Raw genomic sequence first — 27,424 nt, forward strand, 5'->3', positions numbered from 1 at the left:
CCCGATCAAAAAAATGGATTGATGATGGTTTAATCGAAGAAATTTGGATGATTGTTGAAAGTTGGAGAAGAAATTTGGATGATGAACGATGAATGAGTTTGAACTACAGATACGTATTTGATATTAAAGGTTGTTCTCATATTTACAAGTTTGCCACTGTGTCTTTTTATGCTTGAATAAAATGAGTGGCTGAGAATGATTTCCTCATTCTCAACCTTTTTTATTTTCTCAATTGAACCCACCTATATATATATATATATATATATATATATATATATATATATATATATATATATATATATATATATATATATATATATATATATATATATATATATATATATATATATATATATATATATATATATGAAAAGACCATAAGATGTAACTTATCAAATTTTAAATTTAAGGACCAAAATTGAAAATTCGATCAAACCACAAGTAGCATTTCTGTAATTTACTCTAAAGAAGATTAAACTAGAGATTAGAGTGAAGAGACCACACACATTTGAAGGTGATCAACCTTAAAATATTTTTGTTAACAGTTGTCTTGATGATAATGCTAAGGTTTAGGAAAAATGGAGGGGGGGAGGGGGTGTAGTGAGTTTGGTAATGGGACGTTTTTTTCAAACTTTATGTTATAGTGGATTTTGTTTATAGTAAAAAGAAACCTATGTTGTTTTCATTTGTATAGTGGAATTAAAAGTGATGGGCCCAGTTGGCGCCGACCATGTAAAGTATTATATTGTTTGTTTAATATTCTATCATTCACGTAGCCTAATACTTCTTAACAATTATTTACGAATATCGTGCGATCTCATCCACATTTTAGTTAATACGACAATAGAAAATTATTTACCATGCAAACATGTTTAAAATTTCAATAAAATACAACAACATTAAACCTTTTGTAAAGTACATATATCTAATATCAAATACGTTGCATAATTTTATTTTTCAGTAATATACAATTGTAAGCAATTTAATATTGCTATACCATGGTGTGCATGTTGATGATCCGACTAAAGGACGTCAACCTGTCTTTTACCAAATGAAACCGAGACTTTTTGTATGAAAAAAGAAAAGAATATCGATCTAAATAAGACAAATCAATAGTCATGTTGTAAACATGAGTTTATCCTTTATACAATAGTATAGAAGGGTCTTACAAGCCAGGTTGAATTATACAGGGGTTTCTTTTGAAATATATTTCATATACGTGTAAAAATGTGATTTCATTCTTACAAGAAAACTCCAAAATCCGAAGCATGCTAAGGATTTCCTCTAGAAAATTATGCCAGTGATGTAATCAAATAAATTCAAACCTACAATTAATGATAAACCCTAATTTCTCTCTCATATCAATTCAATTTAGCCACCGTTTTATTCATTTCATTCTTCTTTATCGTAATATCATTTATCTGTCATAATAACTCCACCTTCTTAACCTCGATTCATCGAAATCTTTCGCGTTTTCAGGATCCTGAAATCAGTAATCATTCGGGGGATTTTCATCAATCCTCTCGGGATTCGTTTAGTTTCATAATCAAGGTTAATTACAAATCAAAATCTTTGATGATCACAAACTCATTGTTCTGTTAGTTCGATAAGTCGAATCAATCCCATAAGGTATGATTTCATTGATTCAACATCATTTCCAGTTCTTGAACCACATGTGAACAGTGAATTCGATTAATTATCAATTATGATTTTCATAAACTGATGTGTTTCAATCTTTCATTTGGTTTGGTGAAGTGCGTATTGAATGATTGTGTTTTTTTTTTCTAAACATGAATGTGGGTTTACTTACTTCCTGCATATAATAATCTTCTTTAATTATGATGCTCTCATGATGACGTTTTCTCTGTATTTTTCCTTCTCAGCAGCAGATAATCACTTTGCCTACAATTTCTGCATAGAGATACGAAGCTGTTGAATATGATAAGAACCGAAAGAAACAACAATCCAAGTGTCATTGCAAAGTTAATGGGTCTTCATGAGGTGCCATTGAAGCAACAGCCAGTTTCTAGACCAAAAAGAGTGTTGTCTGAGAACTATCTCCAGAAATCTGCTTCTGTAGGTTCACGAGGAAGAAGATGGAGTAAAGTTAAGCAAAAGAATCGGGAGATATTAAAGAAGCCGAATTCAACATTAAATGATTCAAGTAAGGATGTTTCTTTAAGGTATCTTGAGAACAGAAGTACTACTTTTGGGTGGGAATTCAAGAAGCAGCTTTTAGCAAGATCAAAAAGGCCCAAAGTTTGTCAAGAAATTTGGTCTGGTATACGGGTTTGTGATCATAGTGAGGTGCCTTCAATGGCGGGTCTTGAGTCAAAGCAGAGATTAGAATTAGGAACACAAGATTGGAAAGATAAATCTGCCACCAAATTGGTATATAAACGATTTAACATCTCTTCTCTTCCAAATAAAAAGCTCAAGAAAGTGTCTAAACATGATTTGGGATTCACCTCTGGGAGACAACACAACAATTTGTTGACAAATTCTGAGGATGTTGAGTTTTCTTCTGGTGATGAAGGGATCAAACAAATAGATGAGAAAGCAGAATGCAACGATTCTGCAAAAGAAGGATGTTTTCCCTGTTCTTTGGATGTTTCTTTTGAACAGGTAATACTTGCTGCTTTTCATTATGGTTTTCTTTTCTGAAGCTAAACATATCTCGTCGCATATTTTGCAGGATTCACCATGTGAAGACAGATTCACGTCTTTAAATTGCATCGATATCGATGAACATGGAAGCAACGCGACTGAAGCTCATCATCCGAGTCCAAATTCAGTCCTGGAAACAGACAATTTATCAATCGATGAATACGGTGACAAATTTAGCACTGATCTCCATGGTTTGTATTTGAAACTTCAGATTCTGAAATCAGAATCGGAAGAAAACCAATCTAAACCTGAAATCGTTACATCAAGTGACGAGGATGCTGCCGAAACCGAAAGATGCTTCGGACCAAAAGAAAGTCAAGAATTTTCGTACCTTGTCAACGTGCTCGATGAAATTGAAAGTTTCGAAAGATGGCATTCCGTCGAACACATTGTGAGCCCCTTGATTTTTGAAACATTAGAGAAGAAATACGGGAAGCAAGAGTCGTGGAATAAGGCGGATAGGCGGTTGTTGTTTGATCGTATAAAATTAGGGTTATCAGAGATTCTCAGACAACATGTGGAATTTATAGTATACTCGAAGCTTTTGAAGAGAAAAATGAGTAGCATTTTGAGGAGGGACGCCATTGAAGAAGAACTGTGGAAAATGGTAGTTAGTGAAGGAAAGGAAGTCAGTGTTAACGCTGACTTATCTGAGAAGGCTGTGGGGAAGGAACCATGGTTAGAAGAGTTGGGGGAGGAAGTGGATTCCATTGTTGTAGAGATTGAAGCTTTCTTGTTCAATGAGCTTGCATTAGAGCTGGTTGCTTTTTGAATATTATTTTCATTCTTTTAAAGAAAATATAGGGTATGATTATAGAGATTGATTTGCATATAGTTTAAGAGTGTATATCAACAAATATCATTGTCATTTTTGTAGATTTGAGAGTGCATAAAGGTGTATGTTTGGTTTGCATATAGGTTAAGAGTGTAATACAACTATACTTTTATGGTTTAAGAGTGGGATAATGACTTAAAAGAGTAATATATTTTTTGATTTGTATATATTTGGTCACTGAGTTTTTTTTTCGTCTACATTTACCCCTTCAACTTGTTAAACTGTACACATTCAGTCCTTATGACCAGTTACTCCAAGTTAGTCGGAAAAAATGACTTAATAGGGTAATATATTTCCCATTTTGTACACATTTAGTCCTTAATATTTTTGTACACATTTATTCCTTAATATTTTTTTGTTTCAAAATAAGTCATTTTTGTTTTTATACACATTCAGTACTTATGAAAATGGGACAATCATTGATGAAATCTGTGGGACTGTTGATGTTTATGTGTAACGTCTCATTTTCACAACAAAAAAAAATTCATTTTTAAATAAGGCAAAAGTCCCTGATTATAAATTTATTATTAAGAAAAAACGTTTATTCCAAAATACATTTATCGAAAATCAGAGTAATATAAGAAACGTGGAATCCTCAATACTATTGATGAATGTGTACAATCATGTTTTCGTCTTCCCACGATCAACGATAGAACCTGAAAACATAAACAACTGGGTAAGCATAAAGTTTAGTGAGTTTCTTCCAAAATACTCGATACAACAAACGTATTATCATGCATAACGGGCCCACACTCATCAGGTTGGAATACCTTGGCCAAATCAGTCATCGGACTGGAATGCCAACATGCAACAGGTCCAATCAGTCATCGGACTAGAATACCCAGGGTTTGTCAGCATGCCTCCTTAACCCAACTGCTCTTCTCGAGCCTCCGTGCATACGGCTTACAGCTGACCCGCACTAGGTATCTTGGCCTACAGTATATAGTAGAACCACCTCAACCTATCTCACCACCATATGGCTATCCCACGTAAGATGTCGCGAGAAAAATCTAAAAAAATCATTCATAAGTACTGAATGAGTACAAAAACAAAAATGACTTATTTCGCAACAAAAAAAATATTAAGGACTAAATGTGTACAAAAATATTAAGGACTAAATGTGTACAAAGTGAGAAATATATTACCCTATTAAGTCATTTTTACCGGCTAACCTAGAGTAGCCGGTCATAAGGACTAAATGTGTACAACTTAACAAGTTGAAGGGGTAAATGTGGACGAAAATAAAAATCAGTGACTAAATATGTACAAATCAAATAATATATTACCCTTTTAAGTCATTATCCCTTTAAGAGTGCATAAAGGTTTATCTTAGCTATTTTACACAATAATTTATTGGTCCAATTTTCGGTAGATTTAAAGGGAAAACAACAAAATGACTTATTTATCTATTTGCGACTTCATACCATCAAACTATTGTTCATCATTTTCATTCTCACAACATATTTATTTTCATTCTCCTAGAACCTGTTCTTCACTCCATCGAACATTGTTTTCTCTCATTCATCTTCTTTCTCTGACGAAGCTAATGAAACCTAACTAGGGGTAAAACGTCATTTGAAAAAGAAATTTATCTCTCCCCTTAAAGCCGACAATACATCTATCTTTTCTTCTTTCTCTTTCCATATCCTTACTATGTTTCCCCTTCCAACATTCCCCTTACACTCACATAACAAGGTGTAAGAATGTTGATTTGATATGTGATGTGTATGTATAGTATAATCTTTATGTTAAAGAGAAACTTTCTCAAATTGAGTGTTCACATTTAATTAATCTAGCTTCATAGTAGCTTTACCTTTAATTTAATTATATTTTAGAAAAAAAAAATATATCAATAAAACCGTTAATTCGTAATGCTTTCATTTTTTTGAAGGATTGAATGATTAAATAAAAACCAACTAGCAAAAAGTTATAGAATAGTTACAAAAGAAGATAAAACAATGGGTTTTGTAACAACCAAGTCCAATCTACTCTAATCTTTTTGTAAAAGAAATCTACTCTAATGTTTTTATTCCTATTCAAAAGAAGTGATCACATTTTTTCACTTGTACTATTTCTAGGAAATTAGAAGATTAGAAAACCACCGAAAACCTCTGATCATCCAAATGGTAATCAAAACTATCACTTCCAAGGCTTTTCTCTTCAAAACATTCATAATGATATTAATTATAATATTCTTGTCTACCTTTAATGAACTTACCTAACATAAATCGTTAATAATTATCAAGATTTAGAAATTCTTTTGTAGAGTTGATACATGATGTTGATATTCACTCTTTTTCATCTCGCAATTTAATTATATATTTCGTTAGTTTTATTTCAGTTGGAGGTAAAATAGATAAAAACTATGCTCAATATGATAAATTTTGAAAATCGACAAATACACGTTTTGATTACAAATCACTCCAGAATACAACAAATGAAACATAAAGTGCTACAAGCACAACCTAGAATCATATAACACAAACTTAACAAAGGCCACAGACATCTATAAGGTAGTAAGGTAGACATTAACATGGACAATGGTTTCGACACCATCGGTAGTATGTTCATCCACCTGTGGCAAACTCTCAATGGTCGCATACCCTTTAGCCTCCTCATACTTCCCGGTCCCACCAATCACCGCAATATGTGATATCTCAGAAGCTGTCCGATGAACCCCAAAAAAGCTAATCGTATCATCAACCTCATGATCACTACCATGAAACAATGTCGTGAGTGCAAACGTATGACTACTTCCATCCAATGAGCTTGCAAGATAAAAACCTTGACCTTGACCGATGACACCTGTCCCGAGCTCATGACCTTCGGTTAACTCATTGTCAATAACAGTGATTGACCCGAACATGAGTTGTTCAAGTGTTATGCCAGCTGGCAGTTGACCGGCTGTAACGAATGGTTGGTTGTTTCCTCCATTGACAACGTTGTTGTTCCCGGTGTTTTGGAGAACGGTGTTGGAGTTTGGATTGTTGGGGTTGTTGCCATTGAAACCGGCTAAGAACGGGAGGTTGTTGTTGTTGACTATACCGTTGATGTTGTTCAACGGGACTCCACCGGTGATCGGGAACACTTGGCTGTTAGGTGTTGAGAATGGAACAGCGTTAGCGTTTGAACTTGCTATGATTCCGGTGACCACCCTGCTTGTAGCATGAGACCCTCCCATGACATCATGCATAAAGAAACTCAAAGTCGGGTGTTCTGCACCTAGGGTGGCACCACCAGCGGCAACAGCACCGGCACCTGTCCCTCCTGTTGTTGTAGCGCCTACGCCAACAGGAGTGGCCACTGGTGCCGCCACAATAGGCGCTACTTTAGTTGGTAGTGGGACAGTGGGTCCCTCTACTGGCGCAGGTGCCACGGTAGCAGGAATCTGACCACTTGGTAATGTAGGTGTTGGGTCTTCGTTAGGGGTGTCATCCTCGTCTATTGGACCACTAGTTGTTTCGGGCTGATTAGCAGGAAGTGGGATTGCAGGTGCGATAGATGTTGTGTCATCGTCTATTGTATCTATGAGAATTCGGGCCCCACTGGAACATTCTAGAGAAATGGCTAGCAAGAAGATACAAATTGTAGTTTTGAGAATGGTAGAAGCGGATAACTTGAGAATCGCCATTTGGGTGGTGTTGTTTTTTGTTGGAAAGGGAAGATGTGTGTAGTTGATGAAGAGGAGTGTGTGCATATGGGGCATATATAGTGTCGTGTGATGGAGTTGATGAGATGGATGGAGTTGTTTGGTTAAATTCACAAATGGTGGGTGTTTTGTTTTGGGTCAACAACTACTTTAATAATCATATGTTGCCTACTTAAAAGTTTGTATACGTTAATAAATAACAGAAAAAGGAAAAAGGCATGCTAATTATTAAGATGATACATTAGTATTTTCAGATTTTCTAATAACATATATTAAAACAAAAAAAAATAAATAATCAGTTACAATATTTCAATTTTCTTGTTCATTATTTGTATAATCTTGTAATTACAACATATACAACATCTTGCAATCTAAAAAAACTGTTATTCATGATTTGGTTAACTTAGTTTAAATAAGACAAATATAATCAAAAAGTATAAAAGCAGGATGACCCGTTTATATATTGTTATGGGAAAAAGTTGGGCTTGTGGTTTTACATAACGACTAATGCAATTTAATTTTTTTAAAGCACAAAATAATGAAAAAAAAAAAAGTAAGACAGGCAGCCTAACGTGAGTGTTAATCGCTAAACGCTAACTGTATTTTGGATGTAAAGACGTTATCGGGGGAGTCTACCCTAATAAATAAGAATGATTTTGCCACATGTTCTTCTCTCATTTAATTTGCCACATGTCATTTTGTCATAATTTAGAGATATATTTATTTTCCACTTGTCATTTATTTCATTTTCCATTTCTAATATATTATTAATTAGTTTCCATAAATTAAACCTACCATAATGATATTAATTTCAAATTTTAAATTTTAAATTTCAATTTCAATTTCAAATAAATTTACAACTTAAACATTTGTGTTTAACATTTTGTTATAATTAACATGTTTAGTATACGGGTCTGATAGCTAAACAATAATTTTAATTTATTTATTTTTTGCATGTATTTTTTTCTTATAATTTTTATTTATTTCAAATTTCGAAATCAAATAAACTTCTCATTTAATCGTTTCTATTTAACATTTTGTTTTAATCAACCCGTAAAATATACGGGTTTCACAACTAGTATAAAATAATACAAAACACGTAATAATGTCACTTTTACATATTTTATTTTAATATTTGAATGACATATAAGATGTGTCGCTCGTATATTTATATTTTTGTAACGAAAAAATTACAAGAATGGTCCTTGTGGTAAGGTCGAAATTTCAACTTTGGGCCAAACAGGTTTGGACTAGAATTTATGATCCAAATGTTTTCATTTTCTTGCCACTTTGGTCCAATTTACTTTAAATTTTTTAATAATGACCATTTTACCCGTTGTTTTTACTTTTTGAGTTTTTTTTATTTATTCAAATACTTTAATACTTAAAAGAAAAATAAAAAAGAAAATCTCTCTCTCTCTCTCTAACAAAATGATAACGTTTTTTTTTAATACCAAGAACTCAATCCACCACCACCATCTTCTTCAAAACGCAACTCCACCCTTTTCGTTTCTCAACCATCGGTCCTCTCCCCTAGCCCAAACATCTCCGTCGAGCTCCACCGTCCACGAGACCAGAGCGTCGAGAAAAACAGATCGGTGGTTTGATTACCACCAACATCTTCGACCTCGGATACATCGGGAAATCCAAGTTTCAAGCCCATTTTTGTGTTGTGGTTTTTATCGATCTTTTATGTCAGCTTCCCTCTGGTTCAGATCTTCAATACATTGTGTGTGTGTTTTATCTGGTGTGTGTGACTCTCCAGTTCAGATCTTTAAATTCCGTACCAGCTCTATACGAGTACTGTTTATTGTCTTCTCCACCTTCTCATCTCCTTTTGTAATCAGTATCTTCTACTTCGTGGAAATGTGTTTATTGGCTTACCGAAATAGAGGATGGAAAATATGATTTTTGCACAGATCTGGGATGTTCATGGCAGCTAGGATTTCTTGGTGGTGATGCATCGTGTGCGCTAGGGCTTGCTTTAACATCTAATTTTTGCATCTAGTTTTGAAAACTAATTTGTGAATGTTCTTGGATAGATTAGTGCTTTTGTAATATGATTTTGAATGTTTTGTGTGCTTTAAAATCGATGAACATTCAAAGATAGATTGTTGATTTCTATTTTGATTTTGGTTATCAATGTTTAATATTTGATGATTCATAGCTGATCAACTTCTCTTTTACAAGAAGAGAAAACAAGAAACAAAAATGATTTCTATTTTTTTATTCTTTTATAATAGTGGAATCTGATTGTGGTGGTGACAGGAGGGGGTGATGGTAGCTGTAGGTGGTGGTTCAGGAAAGAATAGTGGAGGGTGGTGATTTAGATGCTCGGAGTAGATGCAAAGAGCTTCAGGTTCTAATGGAGAGAGAGAAAGAGAGAGAGAAATTTTCTTTTTTATTTTTCTTTTAATTATAAAAGTATTTGAATAAATAAAAAAGTAAAATTCGACCGAAATGGCAAGAAAATGAAAACCTTTGGACCATGAGTGCAATTCCAAACCTGTTTGGCCCAAAGTGTCAAATTCGACCTAACCATAGGGACCATTTGTAACGTCCCAAAATACGACCCAAAAATTTTTGTTTAATCATTACTAAAATCATTATATCAATACCATAAAGTAAGACCCATACGTCAATGAATCCAAAACCATAAAAAGTATCACAAGAAAACTGTATCAAAACTGTATCAAATCATGTCAATGAAAAGCTAATCAACTGCCAGGACAAAAACTGAAGCTATGGTGTGTGCGATGCCATCATCCCGAGCTCTTCCCTTTACTTGCGGAAGTACCTGAAACCAAAACTGAAACTGTAAGCACGAAGCTTAGTGAGCTCCCCCAAACTACCACATACCAAACAATATCATATAAACACATACTGGGCCTTGCCCACTACATTGGACCGAAGTCCGAAAACTGCATCGGACCGAAGTCGGGACTAACCACGACCTTACCCTCTGCAACGGACCGAAGCCCGGAAACTGCATCGGACCGAAGTCCAAAACTAACCGGGACCTTGTCCCCTGCATCGGACCGAAGTCTGGAACTAGCTGCATCGGACCGAAATCCGGAACTGACTGGGACCTTGTCCCCTGCATCGGACCAAAGTCCAAAAATTGACTGAGCATAGCATGGCTTAGTATAGACATATCAATTAGCATAAGCACATATATTGTATACTGCATCGGACCGAAATCCAGAACACATAACACAAAGCATGCTTGAATCACAAAGACATCAAGCAATCTAACTACTGCATCGGACCAAGGTCCGGAACTACTGTTAACAAAATGGGCTGGCATTGTGGCCGTAGACCCGTTCCTACTGGAAAGAAGACTCACCTCGTAGTCTAGTTGTTGAATGAACTGCTCTAGAATCTGTATGTTGCGGCTCCGGTTTCACCCCGGCTACAATTTCCATAAGTACACTTAATCAAATAATGATAATTATACTGAGGGTAAAATGACTATTTTACCCCTGGTCAAAGTCAACCTCTCGGTCAAAGTCAACATACAGTTGACCTGACTCGTCGAGTTGGTCCACCAACTCGTCGAGTCCTTATTCTCATTTCTCAATTCTACTCGCTACTACTCGTTGAGTTTGGCATAGACTCGACGAGTTCCTCTTTTATACAAACACTTAGTCAATCTGCATCCGACTCTCCGAGTTGTATGAACAACTCGTCGAGTTCTCCTTCATCATATGAAAACTCCAACTGGGACTCGCCGAGTTGTATGAACTACTCGCTGAGTCTATTCTTGGGATATGAAGATTGCCTTGGACTCGCCGAGTCAGGGCATTGACTCGCCGAGTCCCTCCATGAATGAGTTCGATCTTCGACTCACTGAGTTCACCTAAAACTCACTGATTCCATTCGACATAACATAGAAGGGGGGGCAACTTGAGGACTCGCGACCCGACTCGCCGAGTCTGAAGAACGACTCGCCGAGTCGGTTGCATGCACTTTTATACAATCGATTCTGCTCAAAACCACTGCATACAACTTATAGATCTGGGTTTCTTAGGATTGTTTACCACGTAAAGTTTCCAACTTTACGTGTACATATGCATGAAAAGGGATTTAAAGGCTCAAAAGGCACTTAAAAGAGTAGATCTGGGGCTTTCATGAAAAATGGCTCCAAAAGGAGTTAGATCTACGTTTTTGGAACTGAAACATGGCTAGATCCGAAGGCTTATCAACCCAATGTGATCTCTCTACTAAAAACAAACTAAGAAATGGATAAAATGGCCTAAATGTGATTAACAATGGAGAATCACTCAAAGAAACAGAAGGAATCCGATTAATACCTTAATAAACTCTGTAGTGGGTGCAAGATCTTGGATCTCCTTCTACTCCTTTGGATCTAGCTTCCTTCTTCTCTTTAAAACTTCAAGATTCACACAAGAAATGCTCAAAATGATCAAGGAATGGCTAGGGTTTGCTAAATGATGCTCTGAGGGTGAAGGAGGCGAGTTTGGGGCTCATAACATGGTTTAAATAGGGTGCAAAACCCGTGGATCTAGGGTTTCTTCCAGACTGGCGGACTCGCCGAGTCTAGGATATGGACTCGCCGAGTCGCCAACTTAAACGTGCTCAAAATCTCGTCTCTACTCGGCGAGTCAGGCCTACAACTCGCCGAGTCCCAGCTAAAAATGCCAAAAATTACTTAGATTAAAATACATACCAGGAACCAGGTGCTACACCATTCTTGCAATTTTGTCTTTTGTAACTACCATTTTGTTTGGTTTCGATCATAATTATCAACAAAAGGCAAAACTGAACAAATGGTCTATACGGTTAGCTGAAAATTGTCACTTTGTTCCAAAAAAGTTTGGACTAGCACCAGATATCCAAATTTTTCATTTTTTGCGAGTTTGTTCCAGTTTGCTATGAACTTTTTCATAATAACGATTTTGCCCTTTTTTTTTACTTTTCAACTTTTTTATATTTAAATATTTTTTGATTAAAAGAAAAATAAAAAAGAAAATTTGCATTTTCTATTTTATTTTTATAATTTTTTATAACATAAATATATATATATATATATATATATATATATATATAAATAAATACAAACTCTCTCTCTCTCTCTCTCTCTCTCTCTCTCATCATTACAAGAAAAAGGTGATTTAACTACGGAAAAATTCTGTATCTAAAGCTTAGAATTCCGTAGGTAAACGTGAATAGCTATGGAATTTGCTATGACACCATTCCATAGTAAAATTCTTTGTAGCTAAAGGGTCGTCACGGAATTTGTAGCAACTTTGCTACGAAATTTGCAACAACCTTCTTTCATAGCAAAATAGCTACATACGATTTTCGTAGTAAATCCGTAGCGAAGTACCTACAACATTTTTCATAACGATTTCATAGCTAATTAATTACGGATCATTCCATAGCAAATCTGTAGCAAACTTACTACATACTAATTTCGTATCAAATATTTCATAGCAAAATCACTATGAACTAATTTCATAGCAACTATTTCGTAGCAAACTCACTACAGACTAATTCCGTAACAAAAATTTTGTAGCAATTTCAATGATGGAAAATTTCCGTAGAAAATTAACTACAGTCTATACTTCCATAGCAAAAAAACATGACGGAATAACTTTCGTAGAAAATCCATAGCAATTTAACTATAAAATAAATTCATATATAGATGCATATGAAAATAACTACCTAGTAGTTTCATAACGAAAAATGGTGACAAGATCAATTCCATAGCAAAATGCAAACAAATGATAAACGAACAAATAAAGAAAATATCATAAGTTCTTAATAAAAACATGGTATCATCCAATGTTTTCATACTTTGTCCAAAACGTGAGACAAATTATTTAAAAACTAAAATGTAGCTACAAATGATAACGAACAAATAAAGAAAATTTCACTAGTTAGTCACATTTCTCATATCATTGATTATGTTTTTCACTTCATCCAAGTCGATTCTTTGTTGCACTATAGTTTCCTCTAGCTTTTGGATCTTGGTCTCGAGATGATGTTTTTCAGAATTTGTATCCGGTGAAGAACATGTTTTAGAAGAATCTATAGGAAAAATGGATCTGTCATATGAGCCAAACTCATAAATTCTTCTTTTACGGTCATGTCCTCCAACAGCCGTATAGAAAAACTCATTTTCATCAACTTTCTCTCCTAATAGTTCCAAATCCGCGCGTCTAGACTCAATAAAATCCTACAATGTTATCATGGTATTAATATACAATTTATACAACAACTTTAATTTAATATTTTATAATTACTTAAATAAACTTACATGAACTTTTTTCAATTTGTCATCTAGGAATGTCTTTCCGTCATGATCCTTAGTATGAGTAAAAATGAATACATCATACATTGATGGAGCTTTTCCCGTATATTCCTCCTAACATTAATATCACAAATATATAAAATCTCACCAGAAGATGTATCAAATGAATATATATTAGCATAACAAAACATAATACTTTCATAATCAATAATAAACCAAGATAGTTGTTATATAAAAATAAAGTAGGATGCTATAATACATATCAAGTAGTAATCATAAATAAAAAATAAGTGTGATGCTCTAACACTCAAGACACACCTCCATTGGATCAATTGAAAATATGATGTTATCATAATGATATGAACCAGTAAAAAAACACTTATCATCATCATCATCATCATCATCATCATCATCATCGTCATCTTGTTACTTTAAACTTGAAAGAAACCTACACACCAAGAAAGAAATTTGCAGCCTCCACCACTACCACCAGATCTAAATGCTTGAAGCTCTAAATGGTAGGAACTCAAGCAACTCCCCATCGTGTCCATCTTTGTCTCATTATTTCATCTCTTAATAACCATAAATGTGTGGTGTCACACCCCAAAACCGAGAATGGCGGAAACGTTCTGGGGTGGAGGATGTCATGTATGTATCACAACAATGTAAAGTAGTAAACAAGCAACAACATCATCCATTTCATTAATAGAATAATTCTGTTTACAAGTGTGTGCCTTCATAGTATAAAACAAAATAATGAATACTCAAAATAAAAGATGAGTCTTGACTGCTCCGTCTTCTCTAAACCTTGCATCGGTACCTGCCTATTTGTAACCTGAGAATACAAGTTATTTTGAAAGCGATTATCAGCAATAAAGCTGGTGAATTCATAAGTATTTTAATGTTATTGCTTTGAAAAGTTGTTATGAAAGACTGGTGAATGTTTGATGAAACATTTAGTATAAGTATGAAATACCCTAGAAAATCCCGTATTTCCTACTAGTATAAAAAGTAGTCTTCTACCAAGACCCGAATGTTTTGAAAGTAGTCTTCTACCAAGACCTGAATGTTTTGAAAGTAGTCTTCTACCAAGACCTGACTGTTTTGAAAGTAAGCATCACTGTAGATGTGACGGTTTTTCCCTTGTTTAACTATTATTATAAAAGTTATAATCTACCTCGTCGTTTATGTGTATGAGTCTCAATATAAAGGTAATAAGGAAAATAGTTTATCTATATCGAATATGTTTTTAATACTCCCTGTGAGTCTTTTGTTTAAGTAAAACTGGTTAAAAGGGTGTGTATCCAGAATTGTAAACATGTTAATAATATCCCATGGTATAGTTATTACCCCCTGAGCATGTGTCACACCCCAAAACCGGAACGACGGAAACGTTCTGGGGCGGATAACGTCATGTCAAGTATCACAACGTATGCAGTATAGTAATCAAAGTACAACAACCATTGCATTAATAGTAATAGTTTTACATGGTTTACATTACATAGAAAACATCAGGTAATACAAGTAATAATATAGGTGCAGCTTGGTACTAAACTGTCTTCATCCAAAAAGCTCCTGGAATGTACCTGTCTAAAGCTGACCTGAGGATACAAGTTATTTGAAAAGCGAGTATCAGCATTTTTATAAATGTTGGTGAGTTCACAAGTATTTAGTGTCATTTTACTCAAATAACTTTATAAAAGTAGTGGTTTAGAATCAACAGTGTATTAGAGTCCTTTCCAGAAAATCCTATATTTTCTAATTAAAAGTAGTCTTCTACCAAGACCCGATAGTGTTATGTTTTAAAGAGTATTTTCCCTAAAATATTATCATTACCAAAACACGGTATTTGATTTTAAAGAAAGTAGAAGGATATCACAAGTAAAAGCATTAGGGAAAAATAATATAGGCCTCAGCAGGAAATACTGCTGACTAAGGAAAAAGAAATCATAGACTCCAGGAGAGTATCGAATGAACAACACGTCTGGCCCAGTCTAACAAAAAGAGACACAGACCCCAAACAATATCAAATGAATGATACGTCTAGCAAGGTCTAAAAACAGTGAATACAAACCCCAGACAGTAGCAAATGAATGATACGTCTAACAAGGTCTAAAACAGTGAATACAATGTTAAAACCCGTTACCTTAAGGCCATGAATTATAAGGTAACCCCGAGATACTCGTAACCATACTGATAGACACTAGAGAACTTGATGCCCTGCAAGCGTCGGTGTAAGTGTGGCATTTGTCACCCTTGGCTTGGTAGGTCGTGGACTGTAGCTAGCAGTCAGGGTGCGAGGGTGTCAATCCCTTATAGATCTATACACACAATGTCCGCTCTCCCTACAAGAGACTCTGGTTACCAACTTGACAACGGAGAAGGCCGTGTACTGAAGATGTATCTCGTATAGTGAGATCTGATGTAAAATACTGGACTAATGATAGAGACTCACAAATAAGCTGACTAATGTAAACCTATATGTCTATGCTTGTATACATAATATATAACTAATGATCAAACGGCCTTCGGACGGATATCCGATCCCACCAGACCACATCTCAATGAAGAAAAGGAAATAGGGCGAACTAGCCTTCCTAAGTCCTTTAAACATTATTTATATATATCTATACAAGCACAGACATACATTTAACCAATAGGAAAATTTAACGAAGTTTAAGTGTTTAACGAAGTAGAAGTGTTTCACAAAGTATAAGTGTTAACAAGTAGGAGTGTATCGTGAAGTATAAGCGTATCATGAAGTATAAGCATATCGTGAAGTATAAGCGTATCGTGAAGTAAAAGAGTATCGTGAAGTATAAGCGTATCGTGAAGTATAAGCGTATCGTGAAGTAGGAGCGTATCGGGAAGTAAAAGTGTATCGTGAAGTAAAAGTGTTAACAAAGTAGTAGCGTTTAACTAAGTAGGAGCATTAACTAAGTAGAAGTATAACAAGGCAGTAGAATCTAACGAAGTAGGAGTATAAAACATGGAAGAAAACTTCTGAGAAAACTTTGGAAAACCTTTAGGATGCGTTTGGTACAGAGAAATGGAATTGCAAAAGAGAATGGAAATGCAGAGAAAGAGAATTAAACTAGAGAAAGAGAATTGATTACACTGTTTGGTAGAACTGAGAATCCACTAGAGAAATGTTGTTGAAAATCATTTCTCTTGTTTGGTTGTATTATGCAGTGAAATGGAAATATTTTATTACCTTGTTTATTTCTTTTTAAACAACACTTTTTTTATTAAAGTTACAAATAGATCCAAACTAAAGAAATATTATCACACCACATAATAAATATAATATATCAACAAGAATAATGAAATAATAATAGAGTTGTTCAATCATTAAACATAATATCAACACCACATAAAGAAAATGAAGTTTACATAAAAACATGGAATAAATTAATTGTTGGCACGCCTTGCACTCCAATCAGTGAACATAGTATTAGCAAGAAGATCTCGACGGTCAGTCCATCCTTGCGATGTCTCTATGGTAGAAATAATGTTGTCATGTTCGTCTCCAAATTGTGTATGATTAACAACGATTTCTTGATCAAGGGGGTCTTCAGTCATGGTTGTAAGTATGAAATTATGCATCAAACAACATGCAATGATTATGCGTGGCATAGATTCTATTGGATGGTATGCATTATCACATAAAATAGCCCATCTAGATTTGATCAATCCAAAACATCGTTCTATTACGTTCCTTGCCGATGAGTGTCTCATGTTATATAACTCTTTAGCATTTGTAGGTGGTCGAGACCAATCATTAAGATGGTAACGTTGTCCGCGATAAGGTGTTAAAAAACCTTCACCATTTGTATAACCCGCATCACAAAGGTAGTATGTTCCTACAATAGATTCTACATATTTAGTTAGACTGTATTGATAATAATATTATGTAGCTTTATAGTTTATGTATATCATACCATGAGGTATTTTAAGACCATGTGGTCTACTAATAGCATCACGGAGTACTCGAGTATCTGCTGCAGAACCCTCCCATCCCGCTAGTACATATATAAATTGAAGATCTCTCGAACAAACTCCTAGTACATTAGTACAAATCTCACCCTTGCGTGTTCGATAAGGTTTTCTGTTCGCTGCAAGGACTTTAACTTTGATATATGTTCCATCTAATGCTCCTAAGCAACCCTGTACATAAAACAAATTTTTTATTAATATTGGAATTAAATAAATCTATATTAATTTAGTACTAACCTTAAACCACCTCCACCTCTCGTCGGTTTCATCATCGGGTATTGGTACGGGTTTCTTGTAGAACTCTTTATGTAATCGACATACTGCATCTAAGACTAACTTGAAGCATCGACTTACAGTTTCACCTGACCTTTTGAATCTTTCTACTATAATCCTATTTTTTTCATTATGTGCAAGTACATGTAAGAACATAGCAACTTGCTCATCAACTAACATGTTTTTGCTATTTTTCAACCCTCCTCTTTGTTCAAGCATGTCACATAGTCTTGTAAATGCATTTCTATTCATTCTTATGTTAACCACACTTGTTTTATCACTTTTATAAACCATATCATGAATACTATCACGTCCATTATGGTAACTCATTAAGTATTTTGCCGTAATATTGTAGCTTTTTCTAAACGGTTCATAGCAAAATCATACATCATCCACCAACGAATAATAACATACATTGCATAAAATGCTCTTACGACAGATGTCATAACATTTTGTCTATTTCGTACAATCCGTTGTTGCAATGGTGTTCGTGTCATCTACATATATACAAACAAGGAAGAGTTGGGACAAAAAAGTTAAAAAAACAAAATGTTTAAATATATTACAAAATCCTAACATCCACTGTTTGGAGTTGCATAACTCAGCCAAAACAAAACCAAATAAGCGATTTCTTGAGTCTAATACGTAGACAACTCATAGGACTACAATCGAGAAAAAATTTCACCGTATTCCGAGCTCGTATGAAGATTTTATAAGGTTTCAAAGTTGGACAAAAAAGCTAAAAAAAATCTGAAATGTTGTACAAAAATTCTAACAGCCACTGTTTGGAGCTACATAACTCAGCCAAAACCAAACCAAATAAGTTTTTTCTTGAGCCTAAAAACGTATTAAAGACAGAGGACTACGATTTGAGAAAAAAAAATACCTCATTCCGAGCTTCCATGAAGTTTTTATGAAGTTTCAAAGTTCGACAAAAATTGTAAAAAAAAGTGCTGAAACATTAAAAAAAATAATAATAACAGCCCCTGTTTAGGCTTGTATAACTCAGCCAAAAATCAACCAAATAAGCTGTTGTTTGATCCTAAAACATAGCCAAGATAAAGGGCTACAATATGGAAAGAAAATCACCTCATTCCAAGCTCTTATGAAGATTTTATGAAGGTTCAAAGTTGGACAAAAATTCAAAGAAAGTGCTGTCACATTATAAAAAAAAACTAGCACCCCCTGTTTAGGCTTGTATAAATCAGCCAAAAATTAGCCAAATAAGCTGTTGTTTGATCCTAAAACATAGCCAAGACAAAGGGCTACAATCTGGAAAGAAAATCACCCCATTCCAAGCTCTTATGAAGATTTTATGAAGGTTCAAAGTTGGACAAAAATTCGAAGAAAGTGCTGTCACAATATAAAAAAAAAAAACTAGCAGCCCCTGTTTAGGCTTGTATAAATCAGCCAAAAATTAGCCAAATAAGTTGTTGTTTGATCCTAAAACATAGCCAAGACAAAGGGCTACAATCTGGAAAGAAAATCACCTCATTCCAAGCTCTTATGAAGATTTTATGAAGGTTCAAAGTTGGACAAAAATTCAAAGAAAGTGCTGTCACATTATAAAAAAAAAAAAAAAACTAGCAGCCCCTGTTTAGGCTTGTATAAATCAGCCAAAATTAGCCAAATAAGCTGTTGTTTGATCCTAAAACATAGCCAAGACAAAGGGCTACAATCTGGAAAGAAAATCACCTAATTCCAAGCTCTTATGAAGATTTTATGAAGGTTCAAAGTTGGGCAAAAATTCTAAGAAAGTGATGTCACATTATTAAAAAAACTAATCTACAAGTATTGCCAAACACAATTAATTTTAACATATGAAGAATCGATTGTCATGAATATGTTTTAACATCAAAAATAGGATTCAAACAGGTACAAAGAATCGATCATACCAAGATTTTAACACAATTCCAAATCATAAGAAGAATCGATCATAACAAGATTGTAATACAATTTCGAAATTAGAATTCTTGAATTGGAAGTATTCATAAGAAGATTAACAATCATACCTACGGTCGGAAGAAGATGATGCCAAAATCGCCCAAGAAGAAGTTGTGCATGAATGAAGCGACACTACTGTGAAGACTTGATCCTATGTATCGATCGTATGTAGGGCAATCAAAATTACGTGGGCCGATTGCATGGTAATCGGCTTGAAACCTTTTGAGTGTTGATCGATTGCAAAATCTTGACCGATTGCACATAGTGGGGTTTGAATGGGGGGCAAATCGATTTCTCCGCTTTTTTTTTACATTCTCGGTCACGCCTCTTTTTTCTTTTCTCTCTTTTCTCTTTTAAAATAGAGAATGGATAAGATGGAAAGGGAATTGATTTATTTCCCAATTATTTATTTTTTGTATCAACCAAACAAGAGAAAGGGAATCAATTCCTTTTCTCTATTTTTAATTCCCTGTACCAAACACCCCCTTATACTTAAGAAAATCACGACTTGGTATTCTTTTATAAAATAAGTTTGAAAACCTTTAGAAATTCATTGGAAAACTTTCATAAAGAAGTTTTGAATGAAACTTTGATAAAACATTTTGGGTAAAGAAATCCTTTGTTTAACATACTGCCGTAACAGGATTTTAAGTAAAACATACAGCGTGAGAAACAATTTGAGAAAAGCTTTGTACAAGTAAAGATGTTTTGGAAGACCATTTATAGTATCATGCTTGGTAAAAACAGTTGACAGTGTAATAAATTCTTGTGCATGCGGGTTATCAATCACATGTGATTGATATGATAATTGGCATGTTTAACTTGTATCCCCCCCCCCCCCATAAAAGCATGTAAAAACATTTAAAAGGTTAATTCAGGGGTATGAACTCACCTAATGTAAGTGGATCCGACGAAGGTGCCGGTTGGGTGCTCAGTGTCAAGTAAAGACTTGAACACACTTTATGACCCTATTAACATATGAAGACATATGTTTGCAAGTAATTAGTGATTTAAACACTAATTAAACACATATAGCCATCTAATGTGAGTAAAGGTCTTGTGGTTAAATGTTAGGAGACTAATGGGTTGAAAGGAAAGAGTGTAAGACCTCACCTTGGAGTTTACTCTCCTAAAACTCACTTTAAGTGAGTTCACGGTTGGGAGACCACATCCCCCATGATTTTACGTCCGTAAACTCATGGGAGGAGTGTTTTTGAATGCTTTCAAGTCCCATGTGGTTCTAGAAATGGTTCTAAGGAATTATACAAGGCTATAGGGGTGTTTAAGGGTCCAAGAGTATACTCCCTTGGAGTTTACGGCCCAAAGGCCACTCCTTGGGAGTTTATGGCCGTAAACCCTATGGTTTATGGTAGTAAAATCTCATACACCCCCATTCCTTGATTTCTAGGCCTTTGGTTTAATTCTAACAAATTCTAGTAAGGGTATAGGGCTCTTTAGGGGCTTAAACTCCCATTTTGCATGATTTAGGGTAGTTTACGGCCTAAGCACATGCTTGGGCCGTGAACTCTATTTCACCCCTCAAATGTTTGTGTTTAATTGCTCCAAACCCGAAATAGCAAGTCCCTAAGCCATATCTTAAGTCCAAGGGTGGTTTGGAAGTGTTTTTGGACTTGATTTACAAGTTTAGAGGGTGTTTACGGCCTAAGCATGTGCTTGGGCCGTAAACCCTCTTTTATGCCCTAAAAATTGTTGTTTTGAGGTTCAAACACTTCTAGGTTAATTCCACAACTAGTTTCTAAGCTCAAATGAAGGAAAATTGAGAGTTTTGGCACCATTTTAGGTGTTTACAGCCTAAGGATGTTCTTAGGCCATGAACTCCTTTTTGATGGTCATTTTGGGTGATTTTTGAGCTATTGTAACAAGAATTGATGTCTAGAACAAGTTAGGGTAAGAGATCTTACGTTTTGGAGGCGGCAACTTGCGGTTTTGAGTCGAAAACGAGCTTGAGAGAGAGAGTAGAGAGAGGAAATGGGTTTAGGGTGGTAAAAGAGTTCTATGGGGTGTTCAACTCCCTATATATGTGCCTTGGTGTTGCACCCGGTATACGACTACCCGATGCTAAAGCTTATCGAGGTTTAAACTTTTTACCCGGGTTAAATGGTCGTAATAAAAAGAATTTTTTTCCAATTAAATGGAAATGTAAATTATGTGTTTATATTTATTTTATCACGACGATAACAACATAAAATATAAATAAATAAAACATTTATTTATTTGACGGCCTCTAATTAACGGAACTTTTATAAAATAGAATATTCCGTTAACGGAAACGGGTAATATAACGGAATACACTTTGGGTTGTCACATCATCCCCCCGTTAGAGGGAATTTCGTCCCAAAATTCAGGTTTACGCAAGGAAGTAGGTATGAATGACCGAGTAGAGGCAGGAGGGTACTTCCTATTCGGTTTGCCTTGCACTCCCAAGTGATCTCTGGCCTGTGTCTATCATTCCAACAAACCTTCACCTATGGGATGCGGATTCCGTCTCGTGTAGTTAGCGATTTCCTACAGGTATGTCTACGAAGTTAGGATTCTCAATGCTTTCTATCAAGATGAGTGGGATACGAAGAGTGACATCGGGCAAGCACTTATCAAGTCTAAGAAGTGGATCGATCTAGGATGAAGCTTGTGGAATATCCGAAAGTAGTAGTGGTCTGATGAGGGTTGGACCAAACTCCGTAAAGGATCTCGGATGGTCCAAAGCTCTCGGAAGGGTAGAACTTTTCAGTACTTAGAACATAGTGTACTTCTATGGCAAGCTCATCACTGGCGTGATTGCCATTCCGAAGTTCCTAACGTTCTCTCTCATACTGGAAGTGTAGTCCTTCAGGTTGTTTCTAGATCATCGGATGGATTGCGTGTCTACGGGTATCTGTTTGCTGCAGAGTGTCTATCTCAATCTTGTGCAAATGAACCTGCACTTTTGATTCTTGAGATATTCTAACGGAAATCCTCAGGGTCGGGGAGATACGGTTTCACCAGACGAGTGTTGGACTATCTCGGGAGGTGGTTCTACTATTCTGGGCGATATAGTATTCGTGGAACACCTAGTAGTCCAATGAATCTCTAAGATGTTGGTTTATTTCAGTGCGGAAAGCGGTTGCTCTTGTATAACCCATCGACTAACACCTAGACTGGTGTCAAGTCTATAATCTCTTCGGGATCTGGGTTATAAGGCTTAACGCAACCTACTCTCGTACTTTATTCAAGTATTCATGGCTGCGGAGGTTATCCTGTGGTTCTTGGCATTCTAGTGTTCACTTCGTAGAATACAGTTTATCGTCTATAAGGCGACGGTGACTTCTCTCACGTAAGGGGGGGGGGGGGAGTGAACATCTTCTGCAACTACTCTTCCGAAGGTTCTGAGTTCTCTCATTTTATGCCAAATCTAGTGAGTATAGGGTTCCATCACTCGGAACTTAAATCTCCTCATCCACTCTTCTCAGAGTTTAACTTATCGCAGCTTTCAGATCTCCGGGATATCCGCTGGGATGCTTACTTCATGGGATTAAGCGTGAGTGGATGGTCGCAGTCAATGTCCTTGACTCTTACGACTTAGATTTCCTTACCAACCGAGGGTGTTAGCTACTATGTTGGCTTAAGCGGGATGACAACAAACTTCGGAATTGTAGTCATTATAGTAGCTCAACCCGCCGTGGTTCTCTTGACTCTAGCTCCTATTCTAAGGAATAGGATGAAGGGTTTTACTATGAGGTTCGTGGTAGGGCTCATACTTGGCTTAACCACTGATACTTGGTGTATGCAAACCGTATATAATTGAGGTCGGCAGGATGTTCAGTTGTGTGACTCCACCCCAGACCCACAACCCAACAAGGAACAGGGAGTAGGGAGGAAGCACACATCTTAAATCCTTTTGATCTCAATTATATACCACTCTTATGCATATACTCAGTTATAGTGGTCAGTCTCATGAGTTCTATCCTCTTGATTCACGAACCTGATTGTGAGGTGCGTGCGAAGGGTCTTTCTGAGGGATCTACGAGGTATGCTTCGGGTGGTTATCGTCTTCTGGAATACCTACAATGTCTTTCGCTTCGGTTTCTATCCGTCTAAGGAGGGTTGGTTAACAGTGTGAGGTACCCTTCTCCTGGGTACTTCGGGAGGTTTGAAATAAGAGTGACGACTGACGGATCATATTAGTCTTTATTATTTTTATTTTGTTTATGTTCGGAAGAACCTTTATTTTCCGAATGGCTATGGAGAAAGTTCTTTTTACACAGCACTAAGGATTTACACATGGTTGCACGAAATCAAACCATGATTGATAGAGGCGTCGAAGTTGGCATACTTCGACATGATATAGAATGAGGGTCAATAGAGTCATGTGCCGAACGGGCACACAAATACTAGGCATCTCGGGTTTCGTCCCGTGTATCACTGTCGCGGATACTTGGACCGATAGAGTCGACACGGAACTATAGAGGGTCCTGAGTGTTTCTGAGTAAAGTACCAATTCATGAATGGTTTTTCACGAGGCATTTCTATAATCGCCTCACATATACTAGTCATGTATAATTAAGGTGGGGAGGACTGTTGACTGAGCGACTCCGCCCTAAATCCACAACCAAATGAGGAACAGGAAATGAGGCGGCCTTCACTCACTCTAGGTCTATCCATCTCAATTATACATGGTCGTAACGTATATATTTAGCCATTATAGTTTTACCTAATGAAATTTTAAATTTTATAACAGTGTTGCGACTTTCACCTTAACGGGGAAGTATTTACATTTAGAATTAGTCTTTTTAATGTTTTTGGTTAGTTATCTGAGATCGAGAGACGTACCAAAATCTACCGGTTTCCTTGATGCTTCTCCCTAAGCTTTATAGTTAGACTCCTCATGTGTCCTTGTTGTTTCCTTCGGTTGGGCAGTCCCTTTTGAAGTGTCCCACTTCACCACATAGGTGGCAAACTGTATTGGTCGCCACATTGGTGGTTGATGTAATAAACTCAACAAGGGTTCTGCAGACGCGAGTAGTATGCCCCTTCATGTGGCACCTAGCACAATAGAGTTCCGGACAGAAACCATGATGATGGTAGCTGCACTTGAAGTCGGGGTGGAAGGGTTGGCCGTGGTATTGACTGTCTCAGCTCGTTGCCCTTCGGAAGGTCCTTGAGCCGAGGTACTTCCCTCCTCGATCTTGAGTTTTCTCTTCAGTGGATTTGGTTAAGGTTCTTGGGTGGTTGGGTATACAGAGGTTGGCTGCTGCTGTCCATGACTAGGATCGGTATTCTTGATAGGGCTCTTGCTAACATTGGCGTTGTTAGCATTGAGTTGAGCCATGACAGCTGCTACGGCTGCTGAGACTGCAGCTTGGAACGTAGCTTCATCGAATATGAGAGTCGGTTTTTTGCCAGCGGATGGGTTACGCTTCTTCGGAGGCATGGTTTTTCCTACACGGAAAGGAACACAAGCTGATGAGAGACGATGGTTAACCCTGGACGTATCAATCCTTACTATGTTAGTCATAAATTTTTCCCGTGCTTCGGAGACTGGTTGTCTGAGTGTCGACCTACATCCCTATGATGTAGTCTTGGGTATTCAAGGTAAGAGTATGAGTGTCGGAAAAAGCCATAAGATGGGAGTCGTTCCTACTAAGTTACCTTTATACTGGGAAAGGTTTCACCCTCCGGCCTGGAAAGATTTGAGAACAGTTCGGAACGAAGACCGCTGGAAGAAAGGCTCATGCAGACTTATGGCTAAACGTCCTCAATAGAGGTGTTGGGATCCGCTCTAAACGTGTTACTGGCAACGGGAAAAGGCGATATACCTAACACATAGCGTGAGTAGTGTAACCACTAACTCACTAAATTGTATTATTTTATGGGTGTATTAGCGTGACGAACACGAGGAAAAGACACTTCTTGGGTTCCATGTACTGGCTCCCTCTGTTTACCTCATATCTTTGATTGGGACCGGTGTTGGTTTCCTTCGGGTAGTTACCTAGGGTTCTTTCCTCATGAAGACATATTGAATTTTCTATTCCGCCTTACTTCCGAATCCAACTCTGGGTGTCATCACTTCATGATGGATGACTGGAATCCTCGGAAGTTTAGGCGAATCTCTCACCGATGTCCCTAAAAAGATATAGGCACTTGGTGATTTCAATAGTCTCGACCTAGTTCATTTATTTCTGAACTGGGAATCCTCTCAATGAACTTTTCCTAGATCTGCATCACTTCTTCTGCTGAGTACTGAAGTGGATAGGGTTTTCTACAGGGTTCGTGCGAGAATGGAAATGTATAAAGAATCCTAATAGATTATTAACATTTCACTGTGTGATCCATATCGAGTCCTGCTACGATTACATAGGGTATACAAATCATATATAGCTTAGATCCGATAGGCCTTCGAATATGTGATACTACTCGATATCCACATCCAAACAAGGAAAAGGAAGTAGAGCGAAACCACACATTCTTAGCCTATGGGATCCTTATTATATATAACCTTGGGGGTATTCTCTCTGTAATTGTAGGTATATCAATAAGGATCTTTTTAGTTCTTCACACAAGGTTGTCTATGAATCCTAAAATACCCCTATGGTATTTTAATTTCTTGTTTGTGTTCTTATCTTCTGAATATGATTCTGGGATTAGTGTGAGTCTTTTAGTATTCCAAAATACTCCTATAGTATTTTAACTTTATGTTTGGATCTATCATTCCTAGTTGGTAAGTTTCAGACCTGTTGCAACACCACTATCACTCCCAAGCACACGTTCATCGCATCTCGAATAAATGTAGTTGATCAGGTTACATTTATTCCAGCTTACGATTACATAACTGCCCAGGTTTGACGGTAATGCTCAACATCCGAAGACTTTTATTCTTGTTCTTCTTGTGATACTTGTGTTCGAGTGTTTAGATTCTGGATGTTCTTATACTTTGGTAAAATATAAGTGTTAACAAGTAGGAGTGTATCGTGAAGTATAAGCGTATCATGAAGTATAAGCGTATCGTGAAGTATAAGTGTATCGTGAAGTATAAGCGTATCGTGAAGTAGGAGCGTATCGTGAAGTAGGAGCGTATCGTGAAGTAGGAGCGTATCGGGAAGTAAAAGCGTATCGTGAAGTAAAAGTGTTAACAAAGTAGTAGTGTTTAACTAAGTAGGAGCATTAAATAAGTAGAAGCATAACAAGGCAGTAGAATCTAACGAAGTAGGAGTATAAAACATGGAAGAAAACTTCTGTGAAAACTTTGGAAAACCTTTATACTTAAGAAAATCACGACTTGGTATTCTTTTATAAAATAAGTTTCAAAACCTTTAGAAATTCTTTGGAAAACTTTCATAAAGAAGTTTTGAATGAAACTTTGATAAAATATTTTAGGTAAAGAAATCCTTTGTTTAACATACTGCCATAACAGGATTTTAAGTAAAACATACAGCGTGAGAAACAATTTGAGAAAAGCTTTGTACAAGTAAAGATGTTTTGGAAGACAATTTACAATATCATGCTTGATAAAAACAGTTGACAGTGTAATAAATTATTGTGCATGCAGGTTATCAATCACATGTGATTGATATGATAACTGGCATGTTTAACTTGTATCCCCCCTCCCCCCCCCCCATAAAAGCATGTAAAAACATTTAAAAGGTTAATTCAGGGGTATGAACTCACCTAATGTAAGTGGATCCGACGAAGGTGCCGGTTGGGTGCTCGGTGTCAAGTAAAGACTTGAACACACTTTATGACCCTATTAACATATGAAGACATATGTTTGCAAGTAATTAGTGATTTA

At 36.2% G+C, this 27,424-nt stretch overlaps 3 protein-coding genes and 1 long non-coding RNA gene across 4 annotated transcripts; 1 reads left to right on the plus strand and 3 right to left on the minus strand.

Annotated features, from left to right (window-relative positions):
- Positions 1 to 1,119: 1,119 nt before the first annotated feature.
- LOC122195556 (uncharacterized) lies at positions 1,120 to 3,137 on the minus strand. The gene is made up of 3 exons (XR_006185895.2): positions 2,999 to 3,137; positions 1,811 to 2,797; positions 1,120 to 1,483 (listed from the first exon to the last, which is right to left on the minus strand). It is a non-coding gene; the product is annotated as an uncharacterized LOC122195556 (long non-coding RNA).
- LOC111888984 (uncharacterized) lies at positions 1,939 to 3,669 on the plus strand. The gene is made up of 2 exons (XM_023885115.3): positions 1,939 to 2,625; positions 2,696 to 3,669. The coding sequence occupies exons 1-2, from the start codon at positions 1,939 to 1,941 to the stop codon at positions 3,437 to 3,439; spliced, it is 1,431 nt and encodes a 476-aa protein (XP_023740883.1). The 3' UTR covers positions 3,440 to 3,669.
- Positions 3,670 to 5,855: 2,186 nt separating this feature from the next.
- LOC111888979 (dirigent protein 24) lies at positions 5,856 to 7,185 on the minus strand. Its single transcript, XM_023885110.3, has one exon. The coding sequence runs from the start codon at positions 7,131 to 7,133 to the stop codon at positions 6,009 to 6,011; it is 1,125 nt and encodes a 374-aa protein (XP_023740878.1). The 5' UTR covers positions 7,134 to 7,185; the 3' UTR covers positions 5,856 to 6,008.
- Positions 7,186 to 16,839: 9,654 nt separating this feature from the next.
- LOC111888952 (protein ALP1-like) lies at positions 16,840 to 17,949 on the minus strand. Its single transcript, XM_023885084.1, has 3 exons — positions 17,662 to 17,949; positions 17,370 to 17,595; positions 16,840 to 17,291 (listed from the first exon to the last, which is right to left on the minus strand). The coding sequence occupies exons 1-3, from the start codon at positions 17,947 to 17,949 to the stop codon at positions 16,840 to 16,842; spliced, it is 966 nt and encodes a 321-aa protein (XP_023740852.1).
- Between the last annotated feature and the right edge of the window lie 9,475 nt (positions 17,950 to 27,424).

The sequence above is a fragment of the Lactuca sativa genome, chromosome 8, assembly GCF_002870075.4.
Source record: "Lactuca sativa cultivar Salinas chromosome 8, Lsat_Salinas_v11, whole genome shotgun sequence".
Lineage (NCBI taxonomy): Eukaryota > Viridiplantae > Streptophyta > Magnoliopsida > Asterales > Asteraceae > Lactuca > Lactuca sativa.

Excerpts from the sequence above, each read along its gene's own strand:
- LOC111888984 (XM_023885115.3), top strand. The coding sequence starts at position 1,939 with ATGATAAGAACCGAAAGAAACAACAATCCAAGTGTCATTGCAAAGTTA. Across the intron at positions 2,626-2,695 it reads TGGATGTTTCTTTTGAACAG|GATTCACCATGTGAAGACAG; the intron begins GTAATACTTGCT and ends CATATTTTGCAG.
- LOC111888979 (XM_023885110.3), bottom strand. The coding sequence starts at position 7,133 with ATGGCGATTCTCAAGTTATCCGCTTCTACCATTCTCAAAACTACAATT.
- LOC111888952 (XM_023885084.1), bottom strand. The coding sequence starts at position 17,949 with ATGAATAGAAATGCATTTACAAGACTATGTGACATGCTTGAACAAAGA. Across the intron at positions 17,596-17,661 it reads AGAGGTGGAGGTGGTTTAAG|GGTTGCTTAGGAGCATTAGA; the intron begins GTTAGTACTAAA and ends TTTTATGTACAG. Across the intron at positions 17,292-17,369 it reads TGGTCTTAAAATACCTCATG|GAACATACTACCTTTGTGAT; the intron begins GTATGATATACA and ends AATCTATTGTAG.